The sequence below is a fragment of the Stegostoma tigrinum genome, chromosome 20, assembly GCF_030684315.1.
Source record: "Stegostoma tigrinum isolate sSteTig4 chromosome 20, sSteTig4.hap1, whole genome shotgun sequence".
Lineage (NCBI taxonomy): Eukaryota > Metazoa > Chordata > Chondrichthyes > Orectolobiformes > Stegostomatidae > Stegostoma > Stegostoma tigrinum.
In genome coordinates, this window is record NC_081373.1 from 46,940,218 (window position 1) to 46,956,997 (window position 16,780).

The following is a 16,780-nucleotide window of genomic DNA, read 5'->3' on the forward strand; positions in this document are numbered from 1 at the left end:
AAAAATCCTTGTGGGGAATTTTTTTTTACAGAGTGGATCATTTGTGTGTGGAATGAATTTCCTGGTGAAGTGGTGGATGTGGATACAACTACAAAGTTTAAAAGACATTTGGCTAGATTCATGAATAGGAATTGCTTGGAGGGAGACGGGCCAGGAGCAGGCAGGTTGGACTGGTTTAGTTTGGGATTATGATCGGCACGGACTAGTTGGACCGAAGGATTTTTTTCCCTGCTGTATGACAATAAATCTATTGGATCAAACTCTTAAAACTCCCTAATAGCATAGTGACTGTTCTGAGACCAAATAGACTGCAGTGGTTTAAGCAGGCAGCGCCATCACCTTTCTCAGGGCCTAGCCAGTGACAACCACATCCCAGGAATCTGATCTTTAAAGTGCTTTTTTTCTGATATATGTGACAACATTAGGCATCACAGAGTTGCTGTCTGTAACTAATTCCTGACTTTGGTCAGAAGTTGGGTTTAAATCAGAACGAGGTTGTTTGACCAATTGGCTTTATGCCCGTTTTACCACAGTTTCTATGTTGTATTGTTGCGTGGATTTCAAAAATACACAATACCTTTCAGCAAGTTGAATGATCTCATGACATGTGGCTTTCTAATATAGGAAGTAATGCCTCTGTGCATTCAGTCAGCACTTAAACAGTCAGCCAGTCTGCCTGCCAGTCAACTACAATATAAAATTAATCCATGTATCTGCCGCAGCCAGAATGCTTATGCAAGTCTGAGATGTCACGTTAGTGTCCATAGCTTCCTTTCATACCTGACTCAGCATGAATCTGATTCTCTGCAGTATATATGGAATAACATATAGAAAACTATAATCACATTACTTCACTTGTTGTACTTTACGCTTTTCAATTGTTTTATTTATACAACATGAATCTGATTCTTTTTATGGATGCTTATTCCACATTTATTTGTGAAGGTCACTTTTATAATCTAAACTTCATGCGCATGAAATTCAAATGCCACTATTTGTCGGTCAGTGTGCGTTATGTTCCCTTGGGATATGGGCACTGTGTTGCCAGCAAGACTATATATTGTCCCTTGAGAGTAATCAAAACCACTACATATGTCTTAAAATACCACCACACTGCCCAAGTGGCTTATATGATGTCCCCAGTTTGGTATCAGACCATTCAAAGAATTTACACATCTGTCAAAAAAAGTCATGTGTTTGGCTGCAAGTATGACCCAAAAGAACAAGCCCCCAACCTATAACCAAAACATAATACCGCTGGCGTGAAGTGGCTGAAAGTCATCTAGAATGATTTTGCATTGTTGACTTGAGTTTCTGGATTTGGCATGATGTGGTGGCTCAGTGGTTAGGACTGCTGTCTCACAGCAACAGGGACCCAGGCTCGAATCCACCCTTGGGTGACTGTCTGTGTGAGTTTCCTCCCTCAGTCTAAAGGTGCGCAGGTTAAGTGGATTGGCCAAAAAGCCTGTTTCCACACTGCATAGATTTGATGATGCTGTGTTGCACCATCCTTTCAGGGTGGGCTGAGGTGTAGGTGACCTGCCCTCACAACAGCTGCAAGCATTCCAGGTGAAGTCTCTGCCTCTGAGTTTGCTGTGTCGCATAAAGAGGAAGAGTATGATGTCTGCTGCTACATTAGAATCGGACTCCTACTTGCCCCTTGCTAATGACAAGTGCCTGTCAATGTGCGCCAGCATCTCAGTGTGCAAACCCATCAGTGTTCTCCTCAAGTGGTCTCATCTGTGGCAGTGCCCTCGATGAGCTGAGACTTGGGCTATCCTTTACACCCTGACCAAGCTATCACGAGTGATTCTCTCTATGCTCCATACCAGTTTTTAAAACCCATGGAGTTCCATTATCCTAGTTTCTGGCTATGATGGTCACATCAAGTAATGGGACCTCTCCACCGGTGCAGTGTGCGATCTCTCCATCCTCCCTCCCTCCCTTCTGGAGTTGACCAGCTGTCACCTTTGTGATATCTGAAAGGAGCAAATCGGGAAATGTGAGCTGATGTGAAAGAAATGAGGCTGGGAGGAACGCAAGAGCGCCATGAATACATGGTCAGCAACTTTATTTCCCGTGCCAGAGAGCAGGAGGCGAAGGGAACTGGTAATTGGTAAAGGAAGCAAGACAAGAAGACACTGGCATGGCTGCTAATATCCAGGAATGCAAATGGAAACGATTGTGTTGGAAATGGCTCCATGATGCAAGAAACCATCTCTTCCAGAAGGCTCAGGAATTGCAAATGACCTTTTCTGCTCCACTGTCAGCCACCTTGTCCTGTAGTGGTAGAAAATGTCAGTCATTTTGCTGCACTAAATTAGAATAAGATGAATGCCATTGCTGAATAGGTGGAGCTATGTGAAAGCAGTGGGGGTTGTATGGGGGTGAGATGGAATGAGATGGAATGATAACTGTGAGCCTTGGATTTCAGGAACTGCAGCTGGGTGGGTGAGGGGGGTATTGGTGTTGGATGGACTGAGAGGCTGTTGGCATGATGGTTAGATTTGACATGACGATGCTCATTTCCAACCTATGTGTGGTTATTAAACTCCTCTGGCAGAGCTATCAGGCACAGATGCCTGAAATTGACTCCCTTGATCACCTGGTTCCCGAAATCGTTCAAGTAGTTTTCTTTAAAGGTTTGTGGTAACATGCCGTCTCTGCTCATGTCCACCTCCATCACTAAAGACTCTTGTGCTACATCAGTCACCCTGCCACTCCCTTTCCTAGTATTCTATTTTTCTTGTTTGGAATTGCAGCAATAATATTCCACAGCAGCCCCGCTTAATCCAGTGTACTTTCCCTTTAAGAAGGGTCAACTACCTTTAAGAACAAATGCCGAGTGCATAAATGAAATGAGCGAACACTGCTCCCATTGCAAGTCCTAACCTCCACCAGACTTAAATGCAGATCGTTTCCAAATCCCAACCCTCTGCATTAAAGGTTGACGCACAATTTTTAGACTGCTATGTTTAAAGAATTTCATAGCTAACCTTGTTTATATTCTGCTGTGAATTTCTTAAACCCTTAACCTCTTTTTAATGTGTTGCAGACCAGCAGAAATAATGCATCATAACTTACGCCATCAAAATCCATCACAGTCTTGGTCATCTCTGTCCTGTCACTTAGTTTTCTCTGCTGCAGTGAAAAAGTTCTTTATGTCTACAACCTCACCTCTTTAATCTCTAATCCTTGGTAATCTCCAAGTACATTCCTCAATGCTTTTCTATTCACCGTATGTTGTCATGCCCTGAACAGTGCAATATATTTCAACTGTGATTTACCCAAAACCGCTCTCTACAATTTATGGTGTACTTCTTTTTCCTATGGATAATTTGAAAATTATTTACTGCCCACTTCTCTGAAAAAATGAAATGCTCCTACCTATGTTCTCTGCTTGCCTGTGGTCTTTCTGAGTTCTATTTGGATTTTCCAATGGTGAGATGGTTGTTTCTGCAAATATGAACTATATTTTAGGGCTCTGTGGAATTCCCAGTATAGCAGACTCCAAGGGGACTGTCCTGGAAATTGAAGATTCCAGTAGGCAAGTGCCCGCTACATTGAACCCTCTGAAAGCTTCCATTTGAACTGGCGATTTCAGGGAGTTCCGCGTCATTTAAGTAAATACTTACCTAGGGAAAGTTAGACTATTAAAATCTTAGCCTAATGCCTGGGTAACAATATTAAATTGAACACCCAAGTTACCACATGTACTCTGAACTACACCTCCCTCAGACCCCATACATAACTGTACACTAATTTAATATATTTACACTCTCACAGATGCTGTCAAAGTGGCAGGACATCTAAATTGCATAATACAACTGACTGTAATGAAAACTGACATGGTTTGCTTTGCATCAATAATCTTGTACTATGAACAACCTGTCAGATTTAAGAGATAATACAGTGTGGAGCTGGATGAAGGCAGCAAGCCAGGGAGCGTCAGAGGAGCAAGAAAGTTGATGTTTCAGGTCGGGAACCTTCTTCAGAAGCATCCATCAAACGGTTCCAACCCAAACCATCAACTTTCCTGCTCCTCTGATGCTGCCTGGCCTGCTGTGCTCTTCCAGCTCCACGCTTTGTTAGCTCTGATTCCATCATCTGCAGTTCTTACTATCCCTGTCAGTTTAAGCATGCCTTGCATTTCTGAAGAAGCCCTGATTAAAATTTTCTGTTGAAAATGCTGGCTCTTTCTTAATGTGAAAAAGGAGAGCTTTGGCAATCTGAGAGTGATTGCCAGTCCTCAGAAAGTCTAGCCCCATTATATTTTTGCAGTACTCAAACACGCGCAGTTAAACTGACATTTTACGCTTTAGCACTAACAGTCTTATGAATTTATAGAGGACACTTTACAGGATATTGAATGATATTTAAAGTGCAATGTATGCACAGTACAACTGAAGTGTTAAAAAATATACATTAAACTTGGAAATAGCTGGGTCTTCACAGGGTTCATTTATGAATGCTTGCTCTCCTACCCATGCTTCAGTGGAACACTTCCAACTTTTGAAAATTAATCTCTGAATTTTTGCTTTCCTGTGCAGGTCATTTGATTAGCCATGTGGATAGTCAGAGTTCCACAAATTATTCATAACCCTGATCTATTTTGGTACTGATTGTGTAGGGAAAGCATATGTATCTTCTTATAATTGCATATTTACGTTTGCAGGATTTTTCAATGGAAATAAATAATTGATGTTGAAAGAAATATCATCACTTCTGCCTCCTTCAGGACTACATTTGAAACAGCATATTGCGCATTTTAATTTGCTTTTGTTACTTTTTGTATATATCACCTTTTGTCAGCAAGTCTCTAAGGAGGAAGTTTTAAATAACTAACTTTTAATTGGTAGTCTTTTCACCAATACTAAGGTAGGTAAGACTTGGCAGGAATGCAGCAAACTGACTTGATCAGTAAGTGAAGGCGTGAACCTCAACGTAAATGTTTAGTGAGTCACCCTCTCCATATTAAAGTTCAGTGCTTGACTTCACAATAAAACACAATAGCCTATCTGTTGCTACAGACTTTCTTTTGCATGCTGATGTAAATCATCAGTTTCGGCAAAGACATCGTGGAACAGTCTCAATAATTTGCATGGAGTTTCCTGTTGTCTGATTTCTGTAACAGCACAACTTATCCTGTGGTGAAGCCAAGAAAGATTTGGAATTTATAAGGCACCTTTCTCTATCCCAGGACATTCCCAAAACACTTTGCAGCTAATGGCATTTCGAAGCATAGGTGCTATTAAAATGTCAGCATTCAGCCAATTTATACCCAACTTGGTCTTACAAACTGTGAAATGCACCAGAGGACCATAGACCTTTTTCTTATAGAGGGAAATAAATGGTGGTAAGTTTCACCTGAGGGCCACCACACCTCAGGTGAGACACAAGGTTGAAAGTGTGGGACTTCCATGGTGCCTTGACCCACTGCAGGAATTAAACCTGAGCCAATGGCACACTCTGGGGTGACACAGTGGCTCAGTGGCTAGCACTGCTGCCTCACAGTGCCAGGGACCTGGGTTCAATTCCAGCCTCAGCCTCTGTGTGGAATATGCATGTTCTCCATGTGTCTGCGTGGGTTTGCTCTGGTTTCCTCCCACAGTCTAAAGAGGTGCAGGGTAGGTGGACTGGCCATGCTAGATTGCCCATAGTTACTAGGGGTGTTTAGATTAGGTGTGTTGGATGTGGGAAATGCAGGGGTAGGGGACTGGGTCTGGTTGGGATGCTCTTCAGAGGGGTGGTGTGAACCTGTTGGGCTGAATGGCCTGTTTCCACAATGTAGGGATTCTGTGAACTCTGTATTGCAAACTAGCTGTCCAGCTAACTGACCCCAAATCAGCAACCTGATAATGACCACTTTTTTATTGATAATTGGTAACATTGGTCAATACTTATCTCTCTGATAATGATATAATTGTTGTGTCCCAAAACATTGTAAGCTGTTTCATACAAAGCACTAATTCTTCAACAGATATTAGTGCACAAGTTTAATTTTGATAAAACAAATCTTCAAGCCAAACTAATATAAAAGTCCAATGCACTTTACTAAAGACAAGGCACTAGTTAGATGAGATAAACACGGTGTGAAGCTGAATGAACACAGTAGGCCAAGCAGCATCAGAGGAGTAGGAAAGCTTGACTTTTCAGAAAATAGTAGAAGAGTCCCAACCCAAAACGTCAAGCTTTCCTGCCCTTCTGATGCTGCTTGGCCTGATGTGTTCATCCAGCTTCACACCGTGTTATCTCAGATTTTCCAGCATCGGCAGTCCCTACTATCTCTGCACTATTTAGATGGGTTGCTATAATACTGCAGACATTTTTAAAAGACTGGTGACTGAAATAATTGAGACTTTCACATTACCCGCCAGTATCTAGTTTGAGAAGACTCCTTTCTAGGGGAATTAAACAGATGATGCAGGTTGTACAGGGACCAAGACTTGAGACCTAGGATATAAAAATGACTCTGCACAGCTCCGTGATAGAAAAAAAACTGGCTGTGGACTTCCTGAGCCCTGCTATTGTACGTTGAGAAACCATATGAACTAAGCAGGATAAAACTGGATTTTGCTTCAGGAATGGAACTAGTTGTAAGGAGGAACATCCAAAGGACTTCTCTCCTTTCCAGACTTTGGTCGCCTGCTTCACAAGGTCTGTAATTGGTAGAAGAATGAGGATTCTCTTGTGCTCAGCTCTGGCTGCTGATAAGAAGTAGACAGCAGACGATTGGCCATAGCAGAAGTTGCTCCCATGTGACCTTCTGGATCACATCTTCTCAATGGGGTAGTGTCGAGAATTGAAAATAATATTCTAGCTGTGGCCATAGGATGACTTATAGAGATTTGGCCTCACTTTGCTTTTGTTTCTCTAACCTGCTGCGTAGAAAGCTGAACGTTTCAAATCCATTTTTAACAGCTTTCTTAACTTGTCCAGCAGCCTTAAAGGACCTGCTAAGTACATTAACAAGTGAGACAAGTCATACCATTACTGCACAGGTTAAAATGAAGACATTTATCACTCTGTTGGTTCTCATGTAATTTTGAATTTTAATGTGAACACTGCAGATTTTATTGAATTTAATTTGTCACACTAGCTTTTCATTAAACCATGAACGCTGCATCAGATATGACTTTGACACAACTCAACTCTACCATTTTAATATCACATTTGAGTTTTTAACCATTTGTTGGTTTCGGAATGTTTTATGTTTTGTTCACTCATGGGTGCAGGCATTGCTGGCAGGCCAGCATTTATCACCTGTTGCTAGCTGCACTTGAGCTGAGTGGCTTACTATACTACTTCAGAGGGCTGTTGAGAGTCAACCAGATTGCTCTGGATCTGGAATCACATGTAGGTCAAACCAGGTAAGGATGGCAGAGCTCCTTCCGTGAAGAACATCAGTGAGCCAGATGTGTTTTTCTGACAATCGGCAATAGTTTCATGGTCATCATTAGATTCTTAATTCCTGATGGGTGTATTTCCAGAACCCAAACACAAAATGTAAAGTAGGAACATAGGAACATGAGTAGTCTATCCAGCATTGAGATAGATCATGACTGAATAGGATCTTGCCTCTACATATTCACCTTTGCTCCATATCCCTTCATGCTCTTTTAAGACTGAATCTATCAAAACCCATGTTCACAGCAATGGCTGTAGATTTTTACTTCCTTTTGTGTGAAAACGTCCTTTCTGATTTTCATCCTAAATAACCTTTCGCTCAAGAGCATGTCTCCTAGTTCTTGATTCCTTCAGCAAGGAAGCCAGTTCCTCCACATGTTGTCTAACAAACCATTGTCAAATTCCAAACACCTTGATTGTATCACTTGTCAATTTCTATGCTTCATGGAATAGAGCTTTCACAGACCAGGTTCCATTCTGATGCATCTGTACTGCACTTGTCCAGAGTTAATGATGCCCAGAGCTGCACACAGTAGTCCAGATTATGTATGACCAAGGCTGCAGAGGAAATGGCCAGTTTAAGAAAGTCTTTGAATTGGATGTGCGCGTTATACTGGAACAGTATTTTGAGCTATAAAAGATGCATTAGACCAATGAGCATCAATCACAAGTTTTACTGGTTTTGGTTTTTCCTTCTTCAACTGAAGCAAATCATCCTCTTTACAGTCTAACCCCCTTGGGATGAATGCCAAATTTCCTTTCTCTTTAAAATTCCTTTTTGTGCCCTGTTTATTACCTTTGAATTATTTGGATTGCAGTGTCCTGTAAAGATGTGTGTTAGAGTCTCAAATATTTATTAGTGACTTTCATAAGTTGATACAAAGTCACACATACAGACTTGCTGATGACATATAGATACGTAACATTATAAACAATATATATAGATGGAAGCATGAAATTAGAAAGATATCATTGTTGAAACACAGTTGTATTTTGTGAAAGCCTTTTGTCTGGCATTCATCAGGACAGTTTGCAAGAAGTGCTAATGCAAAAGGAAAACACCATTTTCATATTGTATGAAAAGACAGTGCTGATTTACAACTGGGTCCTGAAAAAAGGCACAGTGAAGGCATCCTGTTTGATCATGTGATTTTTCACTATAAGTTGTGAATGTGCCTAAGGCTGTCACTTTTGGCTCTGATATGTGCCCAGTCTATTTCAGCATTGCCAAATGGCTATAAAAGAGATATTAATAGATTAACTACTTGGGCCAAACTGTGGCAAATGGATTTCAATTGAGACAAATGTGAGGCTATCCACTTTAGCTCAAAAAGGGAGTAATAGCTGTAAAGTGTTGGACTTGTGACTGCTACTGCCATGGTGAAGGCAACACTGCATCTGAGGACTTGGTGAAGGGTAGTACCAACATCCTGCCTTTAAACAATGAAACTTTTGAAAAAAAAACAGAAATAATAGAGAAAGATATAGGATGAAGTAGTGTCCAGTCAATTTCAGAAAGAGAAATGAAAGGGAAAGAAAGAGTGAAATACAAGAGGCACAAAGGACAAGTGCTAAAAACTCACATTTTAAAGTAAGAAATAAACAGTAACAACAGTTTACCACCTACATAAATGACTTGTACTGTTTTGACTGCTCCCCTTATGGACCATTAAAACTTTGCATACAATGTTAACCATTGGTCCTAACTTCCCAAAAGATCTACTGTTGGTGAAACAGAGAATTCAAATGTAAAAGCAACTATGAGAAATTCATTGGGAAGCTCAGAGTGAGTTGTTAAATTGAGAGTAACAGAGAGACACAAAGCAGCCAATTGGAAATTTCCAATTGTTGAAGTTTATCGCTGTCACCCCACTTGGCCGTACAGTTACGCACAGATTTAAATCCTTGTCCCAGTGCAGGATAGTGATAGCAAGATTCTGCCACCAAGCCCTTATCCATTGCAAGCCCTCTCATTACCAGTCCTGATTTTGAAGGTCCTCCATAAATGTGCTTTGTCAGGTCTATTTAGGCCAGCTCGGTCTTCATTCTCCTTCTAGTGGTGTCTCTTCAGCTGTCATTCTGGTAGGCCATACATTCAGGAGATGAAACTTCTGTCCTCTCAGTCTCCGTTATTATTCACAGTTAAGGCACATTTAATATCCCATTATTTTAGAACGGGAGGTTTCATGATGCAGTGGGCAGCATCCCTGTCTCTGAGCCAGAAACTTCAAGTCCCCTTTCAGGATTTATTGCCCAAAGGAAGACGTGGCCAATCAGGAACTGGTAAGAAATAGGAGTCTTTGCCATCACTATCCATTTGGGTAAAAGTGTATGTTGTCAGAACAACTTGAACCCCTGAGTGGGGAGGGGTCCTCATGTTTATCTGTCAACCAATCCCTGTTCTGGTTTGAATAGACTGGAGACCCAACTCCTTGCCCTATCCATATACAGGTTGTGGGCTATAACATTTAATTTGATTTATTATTGTCTCATGCACCTAGGTACAGCAAAACGTTTTGTTCTGCAGTACAGGCAGCAATGGAGTTATGTTTAGACAAAGACTTTGGGAAGAGTATGGTAAGAAAAATCTGTGCTGTTGTATCATGGTAGGAGCGGGATACAAGGTTGGCATAACAGCGACTGGTTTGTTCTGTACATAGGACCTGTTAATCTTCCAATGTTATGCATCTGGGTTGGTTTATCAGATACCACCAGGAATTGTACAGTGCGATGTTTCAGTTCCAAATGGGGTGTGTGCCACTTGTACTTCATGTTTGAACTTTGAATTAAACCATCGTAACTCTTATTTTAAAAAAAGCCATTGGATTCCGAACTGAAGACATCCCGCGATAGTACGCAAGTCGGCGCTGTTGCTTAGTCTGAGTGTGAAAAGCACTATCCAGACCACATTTCTCATGAGACTGAAATAATTCTCCCTTTACTCCAGCGATTCCTGGAAATACGTTATTTACAGTTATGTTAAACTTTATGTCTAATTTCTGGCAATCGTAGGGAAATTTTAAAATGTGAAAAGCTGCATGGAATAAGGTTGAAACAGCGATATATATTAATCCTCAGTCATTGTGGACCTTATAATAACTAAAGCGACAAAAAAAATTTGAGTCAAACTCAAAAAAGTTGGGCAATTCAAGCAGGAGCGTATTTATTGAACTTAAAAAAGAACTTTATTGTCAGAGCGAATGACATCGAAGCGGAGTTAATGTTCTAAGTGGATCTTGTATCTTTCTATTATACTAAAATGTATCTTCATGTCAATGAGATAAAGTGTAGAGCTGGATAAGCACAGCAGGCTAAGCAGCATCAGAGGAGCGGGAAGACTGATGTTTCGGCCCAAATCCTTCTTCATGTAAATGAGTTTACTTTAAAACCCGAAATGGAAACAACCCTATTTGAATTTAAAACTTGAGTGAGATTGTGTTTGATAAACGTAACTTACAATGCGCGTCCAACACTTCGGTATGTTTTAAAATGTAATAAATAACAAGATCTGAACTCAATTTACTTATATTGATATTTTAACAACTCAGGTTTCAAGAAAACGACCGAGGAGGGAGTGGGGAGTTTGGGGGGAGAGAGGGGGTGGAGAGAAGGGGGTTGGGGGAGAGAGGGGGAGAAAGGAGGGAGTTGGGGGGAGAGAGGAGGGGGATGGGGGAGAGAGGAGGGGAGAGAGGAGGGGGATGGGGGGAGAGAGGAGGGGGATGGGGGGAGAGAGGAGGGGGATGGGGGAGAGAGGAGGGGGATGGGGGAGAGAGGACGGGAGAGAGGAGGGGAATGGTGGAGAGAGGAGGGGGATGGGGTTAGAGAGGAGGGGGATGGGGTGAGAGAGGGGGATGGGGAGAGAGGAGGGGGATGGGGGAGAGAGGAGGGGGATGGGGGAGAGAGGAGGGGGATGGGGGAGAGAGGAAGCGGATGGGGAGGAGAGAGGAGGGGGATGGGGGGGAGAGAGGAGGGGGATGGGTTGAGAGAGAAGGGGATGGGGTAAGAGAGGAGGAGGATGGGGTGAGAGAGGAGGGGGTTGGGGGAGAGAGAAGGGGGTTGGGGGTGAGAGGAGGGGGTTGGGGAGAGAGGGGGATGAGGTGGCAGAGAGGGGGATGGGGTGAGAGAGGGGGGGATGGGGGTGAGAGAGGAGGGGGTTGGCGGTGAGAGGGGGAGGAGGGGGTTGGGGGGAGAGAGGGGCGTTGGCGGGAGAGGGGGGATGGGGTGAGAGAGAAGGGGGTTGGGGTGAGAGAGCGGGGTGAGGTGAGAGAGGGGGATGAGGGGGCGGAGAGGGGGGATGAGGGGGCGGAGAGGGGGGATGGGGAGCAGAGAGGGGGGATGGGGAGCAGAGAGGGGGGATGGTGGGGAGAGGGGATGGGGGAGAGAGAGGGGGGACGGGGGGGAGAGGGGATGGGGGAGAGAGAGGGGGGATGGGGGGGAGAGGGGATGGGGGAGAGAGAGGGGGGATGGGGGAGAGAGAGGGGGGATGGGGGGGAGAGGGGATGGGGGAGAGAGAGGGGGGATGGGGGGAGAGGGGATGGGGGAGAGAGGGGGGGATGGGGGAGAGAGAGGGGGGATGGGGGAGAGAGAGGGGGGATGGGGGGAGGGGGGATGGGGTGAGAGGGGATGGGGGGAGAGAGGGGTTGAGGGGGGAGAGAGGGGGGAGAGAGAGGGGATGTAGGGGAGAGAGGAGGGGGTTGGGGGAGAGAGGAGGGGGTTGGTGGGCAGAGAGGGGGATTGGGGGAGAGAAGGGGATGAGGGGAGAGAGGGGGCATAGGGCAGAGAGGAGGGGGATGGAGTGAGAGAGGAGGGGTATGGGGGAGAGAGGAGGGGGATGGGGTGAGAGAGGAGGGGGATGGGGTGAGAGAGGAGGGGGATGGGGAGAGTGGGTGGTTGGGGGGAGAGAGGGGGATGCAGTGGTGAGGGGGGGTTGGGGGTGAGAGGAGGGGGATGAGGGGGCAGAGAGGGGGAATGGGGGTGAGAGAGGAGGGAGTTGGGGGGGAGAGGGGGAGGAGGGGGTTGGGGGGGGAAAGGGTTGGGGGGAGAGAGGGGGTTTGGGGTAAGAGAGGGGGATGAGGGGGCGGAGAGGGGGGATGGGGAGCAGAGGGGGGGAAGGGGGAGAAAGGAGGGGGATGGGAGGAGAGAGGAGGGGGTTGGGAGGAGAGAGGAGGGGGTTGGGGTGAGAGAGGGGGGTGGGGTGAGAGGGGGATGAGGGGGCGGAGAGGGGGGATGGGGAGCAGAGAGAGGGGATGGGGGAGAGAGGAGGGGGATGGGGTGAGAGAGGAGGGGGATGGGGTGAGAGAGGAGGGGGATGGGGTGAGAGAGGAGGAGGATGGGGTGAGAGAGGAGGAGGATGGGGGAGAGAGGGGGGTGGTGGGGAGAGAGGGGGGTGGGGGGGACAGAGGAGGGCATTGGGGGAGGGAGGGGGGTGAGGGGGGAGAGAGGAGGGGGGTGAGGGGGAATGCAGGAGAGAGAGGAGGGGGTTGGGGGTGAGAGGAGGGGGTTGGGGGAGAGATGAGGGGTTTGGGGTGAGAGGAGGGGTTTGGGGTGAGAGGAGGGGGTTGGGGGAGAGAGGGGGGTGAGAGGGGAGAGAAGGGGGTGGGGGGGAGAGAGGGGGGATGCAGCGGGGAGAGGAGGGGGTTGGAGAGAGGAGGGGGTTGGGGGAGAGAGGAGGGGGATGGGGTGAGAGAGGAGGGGGATGGGGTGAGAGAGGGGGATGGGGGAGAGAGGAGGGGGATGGGGGAGAGAGGAGGGGGATGGGGGAGAGAGGAGGGGGATGGGGGAGAGAGTGGGGGTTGTGGGGAGAGAGTGGGGCTTGGGGGGAGAAGGGGGGAAAGAGGAGGGGGATGTGGGAGAGAGGGGGATGGGGTGAGAGGGTGGGATGGGGTGAGAGAGGGGTGATGGGGTGAGAGAGGAGGGGGATGGGGTGAGAGAGGAGGGGGATACGGTGAGAGAGGAGGAGGTTGGGCGAGAGAGGAGGGGGTTTGGGGAGAGAGGGGGGATGGGGTGAGAGAGGGGGTGAGGGGGCAGAGAGGGGGGATTGGGGGAGAGAGGAGGGGGTTGAGGGAGAGTGGGTGGTGGGTGGGAGAGAGGGGGATGCAGCGGTGAGGGGGGTTTGGGGTTGAGAGGAGGGGGTTGGGGTGAGAGAGGGGGATGAGGGGGCGGAGAGGGGGGATGGGGGGAGAAAGGAGGGGGGATGGGGGAGAAAGGAGGGGGATGGGGGGAGAGAGGAGGGGGTTGCGGTGAGAGAGCGGGGTGGGGTGAGAGAGGGGAATGAGGGGGCGGAGAGGGGGGATGGGGAGCAGAGAGAGGGGATTGGGGGAGAGAGGAGGGGGATGGGGGAGAGTGGAGGGGGTTGGGGGAGAGAGGGGGGTGAGGGGGGAGAGAGGAGGGGATGGGGGAGAGAGGAGGGGTTTGGTGGAGAGAGTGGGGTGAGGGGGGTGAGGGAGGAGAGAGTGGTGTGAGGGGGAAGAGAGGGGGATGCAGCTGGGACGGGGGGATGCAGGGGAGAGGGGAGGGAGTTGGGGGTGAGAGGAGGGGATTTGTGGAGAGAGGAGGGGGTTGGGGGAGGGAGAGAGAGGACGGGGTTGGGGGGAGAGAGGAGGGGGTTGGGGGAGAGGAGGGAGAGAGGAGGGGGTTGGGGGAGAGGAGGGGGAGAGGAGGGGGGAGAGGGAGGGAGTGAGGGGGATGTGTGGCGGGGAACGGGGTGAGGGGAGAGAGGAGCGGGTGAGGGGAGAGAGGAGCTGGTGAGGGAAGAGAGGAGCGGGTGAGGGGAGAGGGGAGTGGGTGAGGGGAGAGAAGAGGGGGTGGGGGGAGTGTGGAGGGGTGGGGGAGAGAGCAGGGTTGGGGAGGAGAGAGCAGGGGTGGGGGGGAGAGGAGGGAGAGAGGAGGGGTGGGGGCGAGAGAGGAGGGGCAAAAGAGGAGGGGTGAGTGGGGAGAGAGGGGGTTGAGGGGAGAGAGGGGGTTGAGGGGTTTGGGGTGGAGAGAACGGGTTGGGGGAGAGAGGAGGTTTGAGGGGTGAGAGAGGAGTTTGGGGGGAGAGAGGGTGTTGGGGGGAGAGAGGGGGTTGGGGGGGAGAGAGGAGCGGGGTGAGGGGGATAGAGAGGGGGGTGAGGGGAATAGAGAGGAGGGGGTGGGGGGGTCGGGGGGAGAGGAGGGTGTTGTGGGAGAGGAGAGGGGAGAGAGAATGGGGTGAGGGTTTGAGGCGGGGAGAGAAGGAAGGGGTGAGGGCAGTTGGGGGGGAGAAGAGGGAGTTGGGGCGTTGGTGGGGGGGAGAGAGGAGTGTGTGGTGGGGAGAGAGGGGAGAAAGGAGGGGATGGGAGAGAGGGAAGAGGGGGTGAGTTGGGGATAGAGGAGGGGGAGAGGGGGTGAGGGGAGAGAGAAGGGGGTGAGGCGAGAGAGGAGGGAGTCAGGGGTGAGAGGAGGGGTCGGGGTGAGAGGAGGGGTTCGGAGGAGAGTGGAGGGGTGGGGGGAGAGAGGATGGGTGTAGAGGGGAGAGAGGAGGGGTGAGGGGAGAGACACAGGTGTGAGGGGTTTGGGGGAGAGAGGACGGGTGGGGGGGAGAGAGGACGGGTGGGGGGGAGAGAGGACGGGTGGGGGGGAGAGAGGAGGGGAGTGTTGGGGGAGAGAGGAGGGGGTGAGGGGGGAAGAGAGGAGGGGGGGAGAGGAGGGGGTGAGGGGGGGGAGAGGAGGGGGTGAGGGGGAGAGAGGAGGGGGTGAGGGGGGAGAGACGAGAGGGGTGAGGGGAATAGACAGGAGGGGGTGAGGGGGGTGGGGGAGAGAGGAGAGTGTTGTGGGAGAGGAGAGGGGAGAGAGGACGTGGTGGGGTGTTGAGGCGGGAGAGAAGGAAGGGGTGAGGGCAGTTGGGGGGGGGAGAGGAGGGAGTTGGTGGCGGGGGGGAGAGAGGAGGGTGTGGCGGGGAGAGAGGGGAGAAAGGAGGGGGTGGGAGAGAGAGAGAGGAGGGGGTGGAGCTGGAGAAGTCGGGTTGTAAATCCTGCAGGAGCCTGTAGGCGCCACAGTTGCCCCGTACATGGAGCATTGACGTAAGGCAGAGAGTGAGAGAGAGTGTCAGCCCCGCTGTGTGCCGTGCCGGAAGGACGACAGTCCCGCTGGCAGAGAAAACCTCCGATAGGAACCACGTCCCAACTGGCCTCGCACCCAAAACAGTTTTGTTTTTTTAATGTAAAAGAGGCAGGTTAATGTTGTAGTCCTGAGAAGAGGAGAGGGAGGGTGGAGTTGGTCAGACAGACTCCCCCCCCCCCGTTACAGAGAGGAGTCAGACTCTGTGTGAAAGTTCCGCAAAGTGGGCGGTGACTTTGGGGAAAGTTGGCGGAGGGAGAGCTCCCCGGGACTGGGATGGGAACTCTGCGGGACCTGCAGTATGCTCTCCAGGAGAAGATCGAGGAGCTGAGGCAGCGGGATGCCCTGATCGATGAGCTGGAGCTGGAGCTCGACCAGAAGGATGATCTGATCCAGAGGCTGCAGAATGAACTGGACAAGTACCGATCAGTGATCAGGCCGGCCAGCAAACAGAGCCCGGGCCAGTGTGCCAGCTCACTGCAAGAGCAACAGCGAACCAAAAGACAGGCCATCTCAGCCGAGCCCACTGCCTTCGACATCCAGGACCTGAATCACGTTACCCTCCCCTTCTACCCGAAAAGTGCACAGTAAGCAGCTTTGTACCCTTCTCTCACTTTCTCACACACTCGTCTCTCGTCTCTCTCTTCCTCTCGCACTTATACAGCATCTCTCTGCCTCTCTGTGTCTCTGTCACACGCACTGCCTACTTGGCCGTATCTGTCACTCTCACACGCTGTCTCTGTTTCTCTCTCGCTCATACATGTACTATCTCTGTTTCTCTCTCGCTCACACGTTCTGTCTCTGTTTCTCTCTCGCTCACACGTTCTGTCTCTGTTTCTCTCTCGCTCACACATGTACTATCTCTGTTTCTCTCTCGCTCACACGTTCTGTCTCTGTTTCTCTCTCGCTCACACGTTCTGTCTCTGTTTCTCTCTCGCTCACACGTTCTGTCTGTTTCTCTCTCGCTCACACGTACTGTCTCTGTTTCTCTCTCACTCATGTACTGTCTCTGTTTCTCTCTCACTCACATGTACTGTCTCTCTCACACACGCATTGTCTCTGCCTCCGTCTCTGTCTTACACACGCGCATACTTTCTCTACCCTCTCTCTCTCACACACACACACACACACACATACCTGTGTCTGTCTCTCTCACACACGCTGAGCCGTCACTTGCTCAGTCACTGTGGGTTAACCTTGACCCCTCTTAGTCCGCAATTACTTTGCCATTACCCTCATTCGGTATCATTGCCTCCAAGCCCACAGGAGTACGAAGTGACTTATCAGCCTGTGTGAG

At 49.0% G+C, this 16,780-nt stretch overlaps 1 protein-coding gene across 3 annotated transcripts in view; it reads left to right on the plus strand.

Moving 5' to 3' along the window:
* prkg1b (protein kinase cGMP-dependent 1b) overlaps nt 1-16,780 on the plus strand; it is a 716,840-nt gene that overhangs the window by 73,536 nt on the left and 626,524 nt on the right. For 2 of the 3 annotated variants that reach the window (XM_059653147.1, XM_059653148.1), the window contains exon 1: nt 15,496-16,070. The exons of the other annotated variant lie outside the window; for it this stretch is intronic. In XM_059653147.1, coding sequence (XP_059509130.1) covers nt 15,760-16,070 — 311 coding nt within the window. In that variant the 5' untranslated portion in view covers nt 15,496-15,759. Of the gene's footprint in view, nt 1-15,495; nt 16,071-16,780 lie in introns of those variants that run through there. 3 annotated transcript variants of the gene reach the window in all.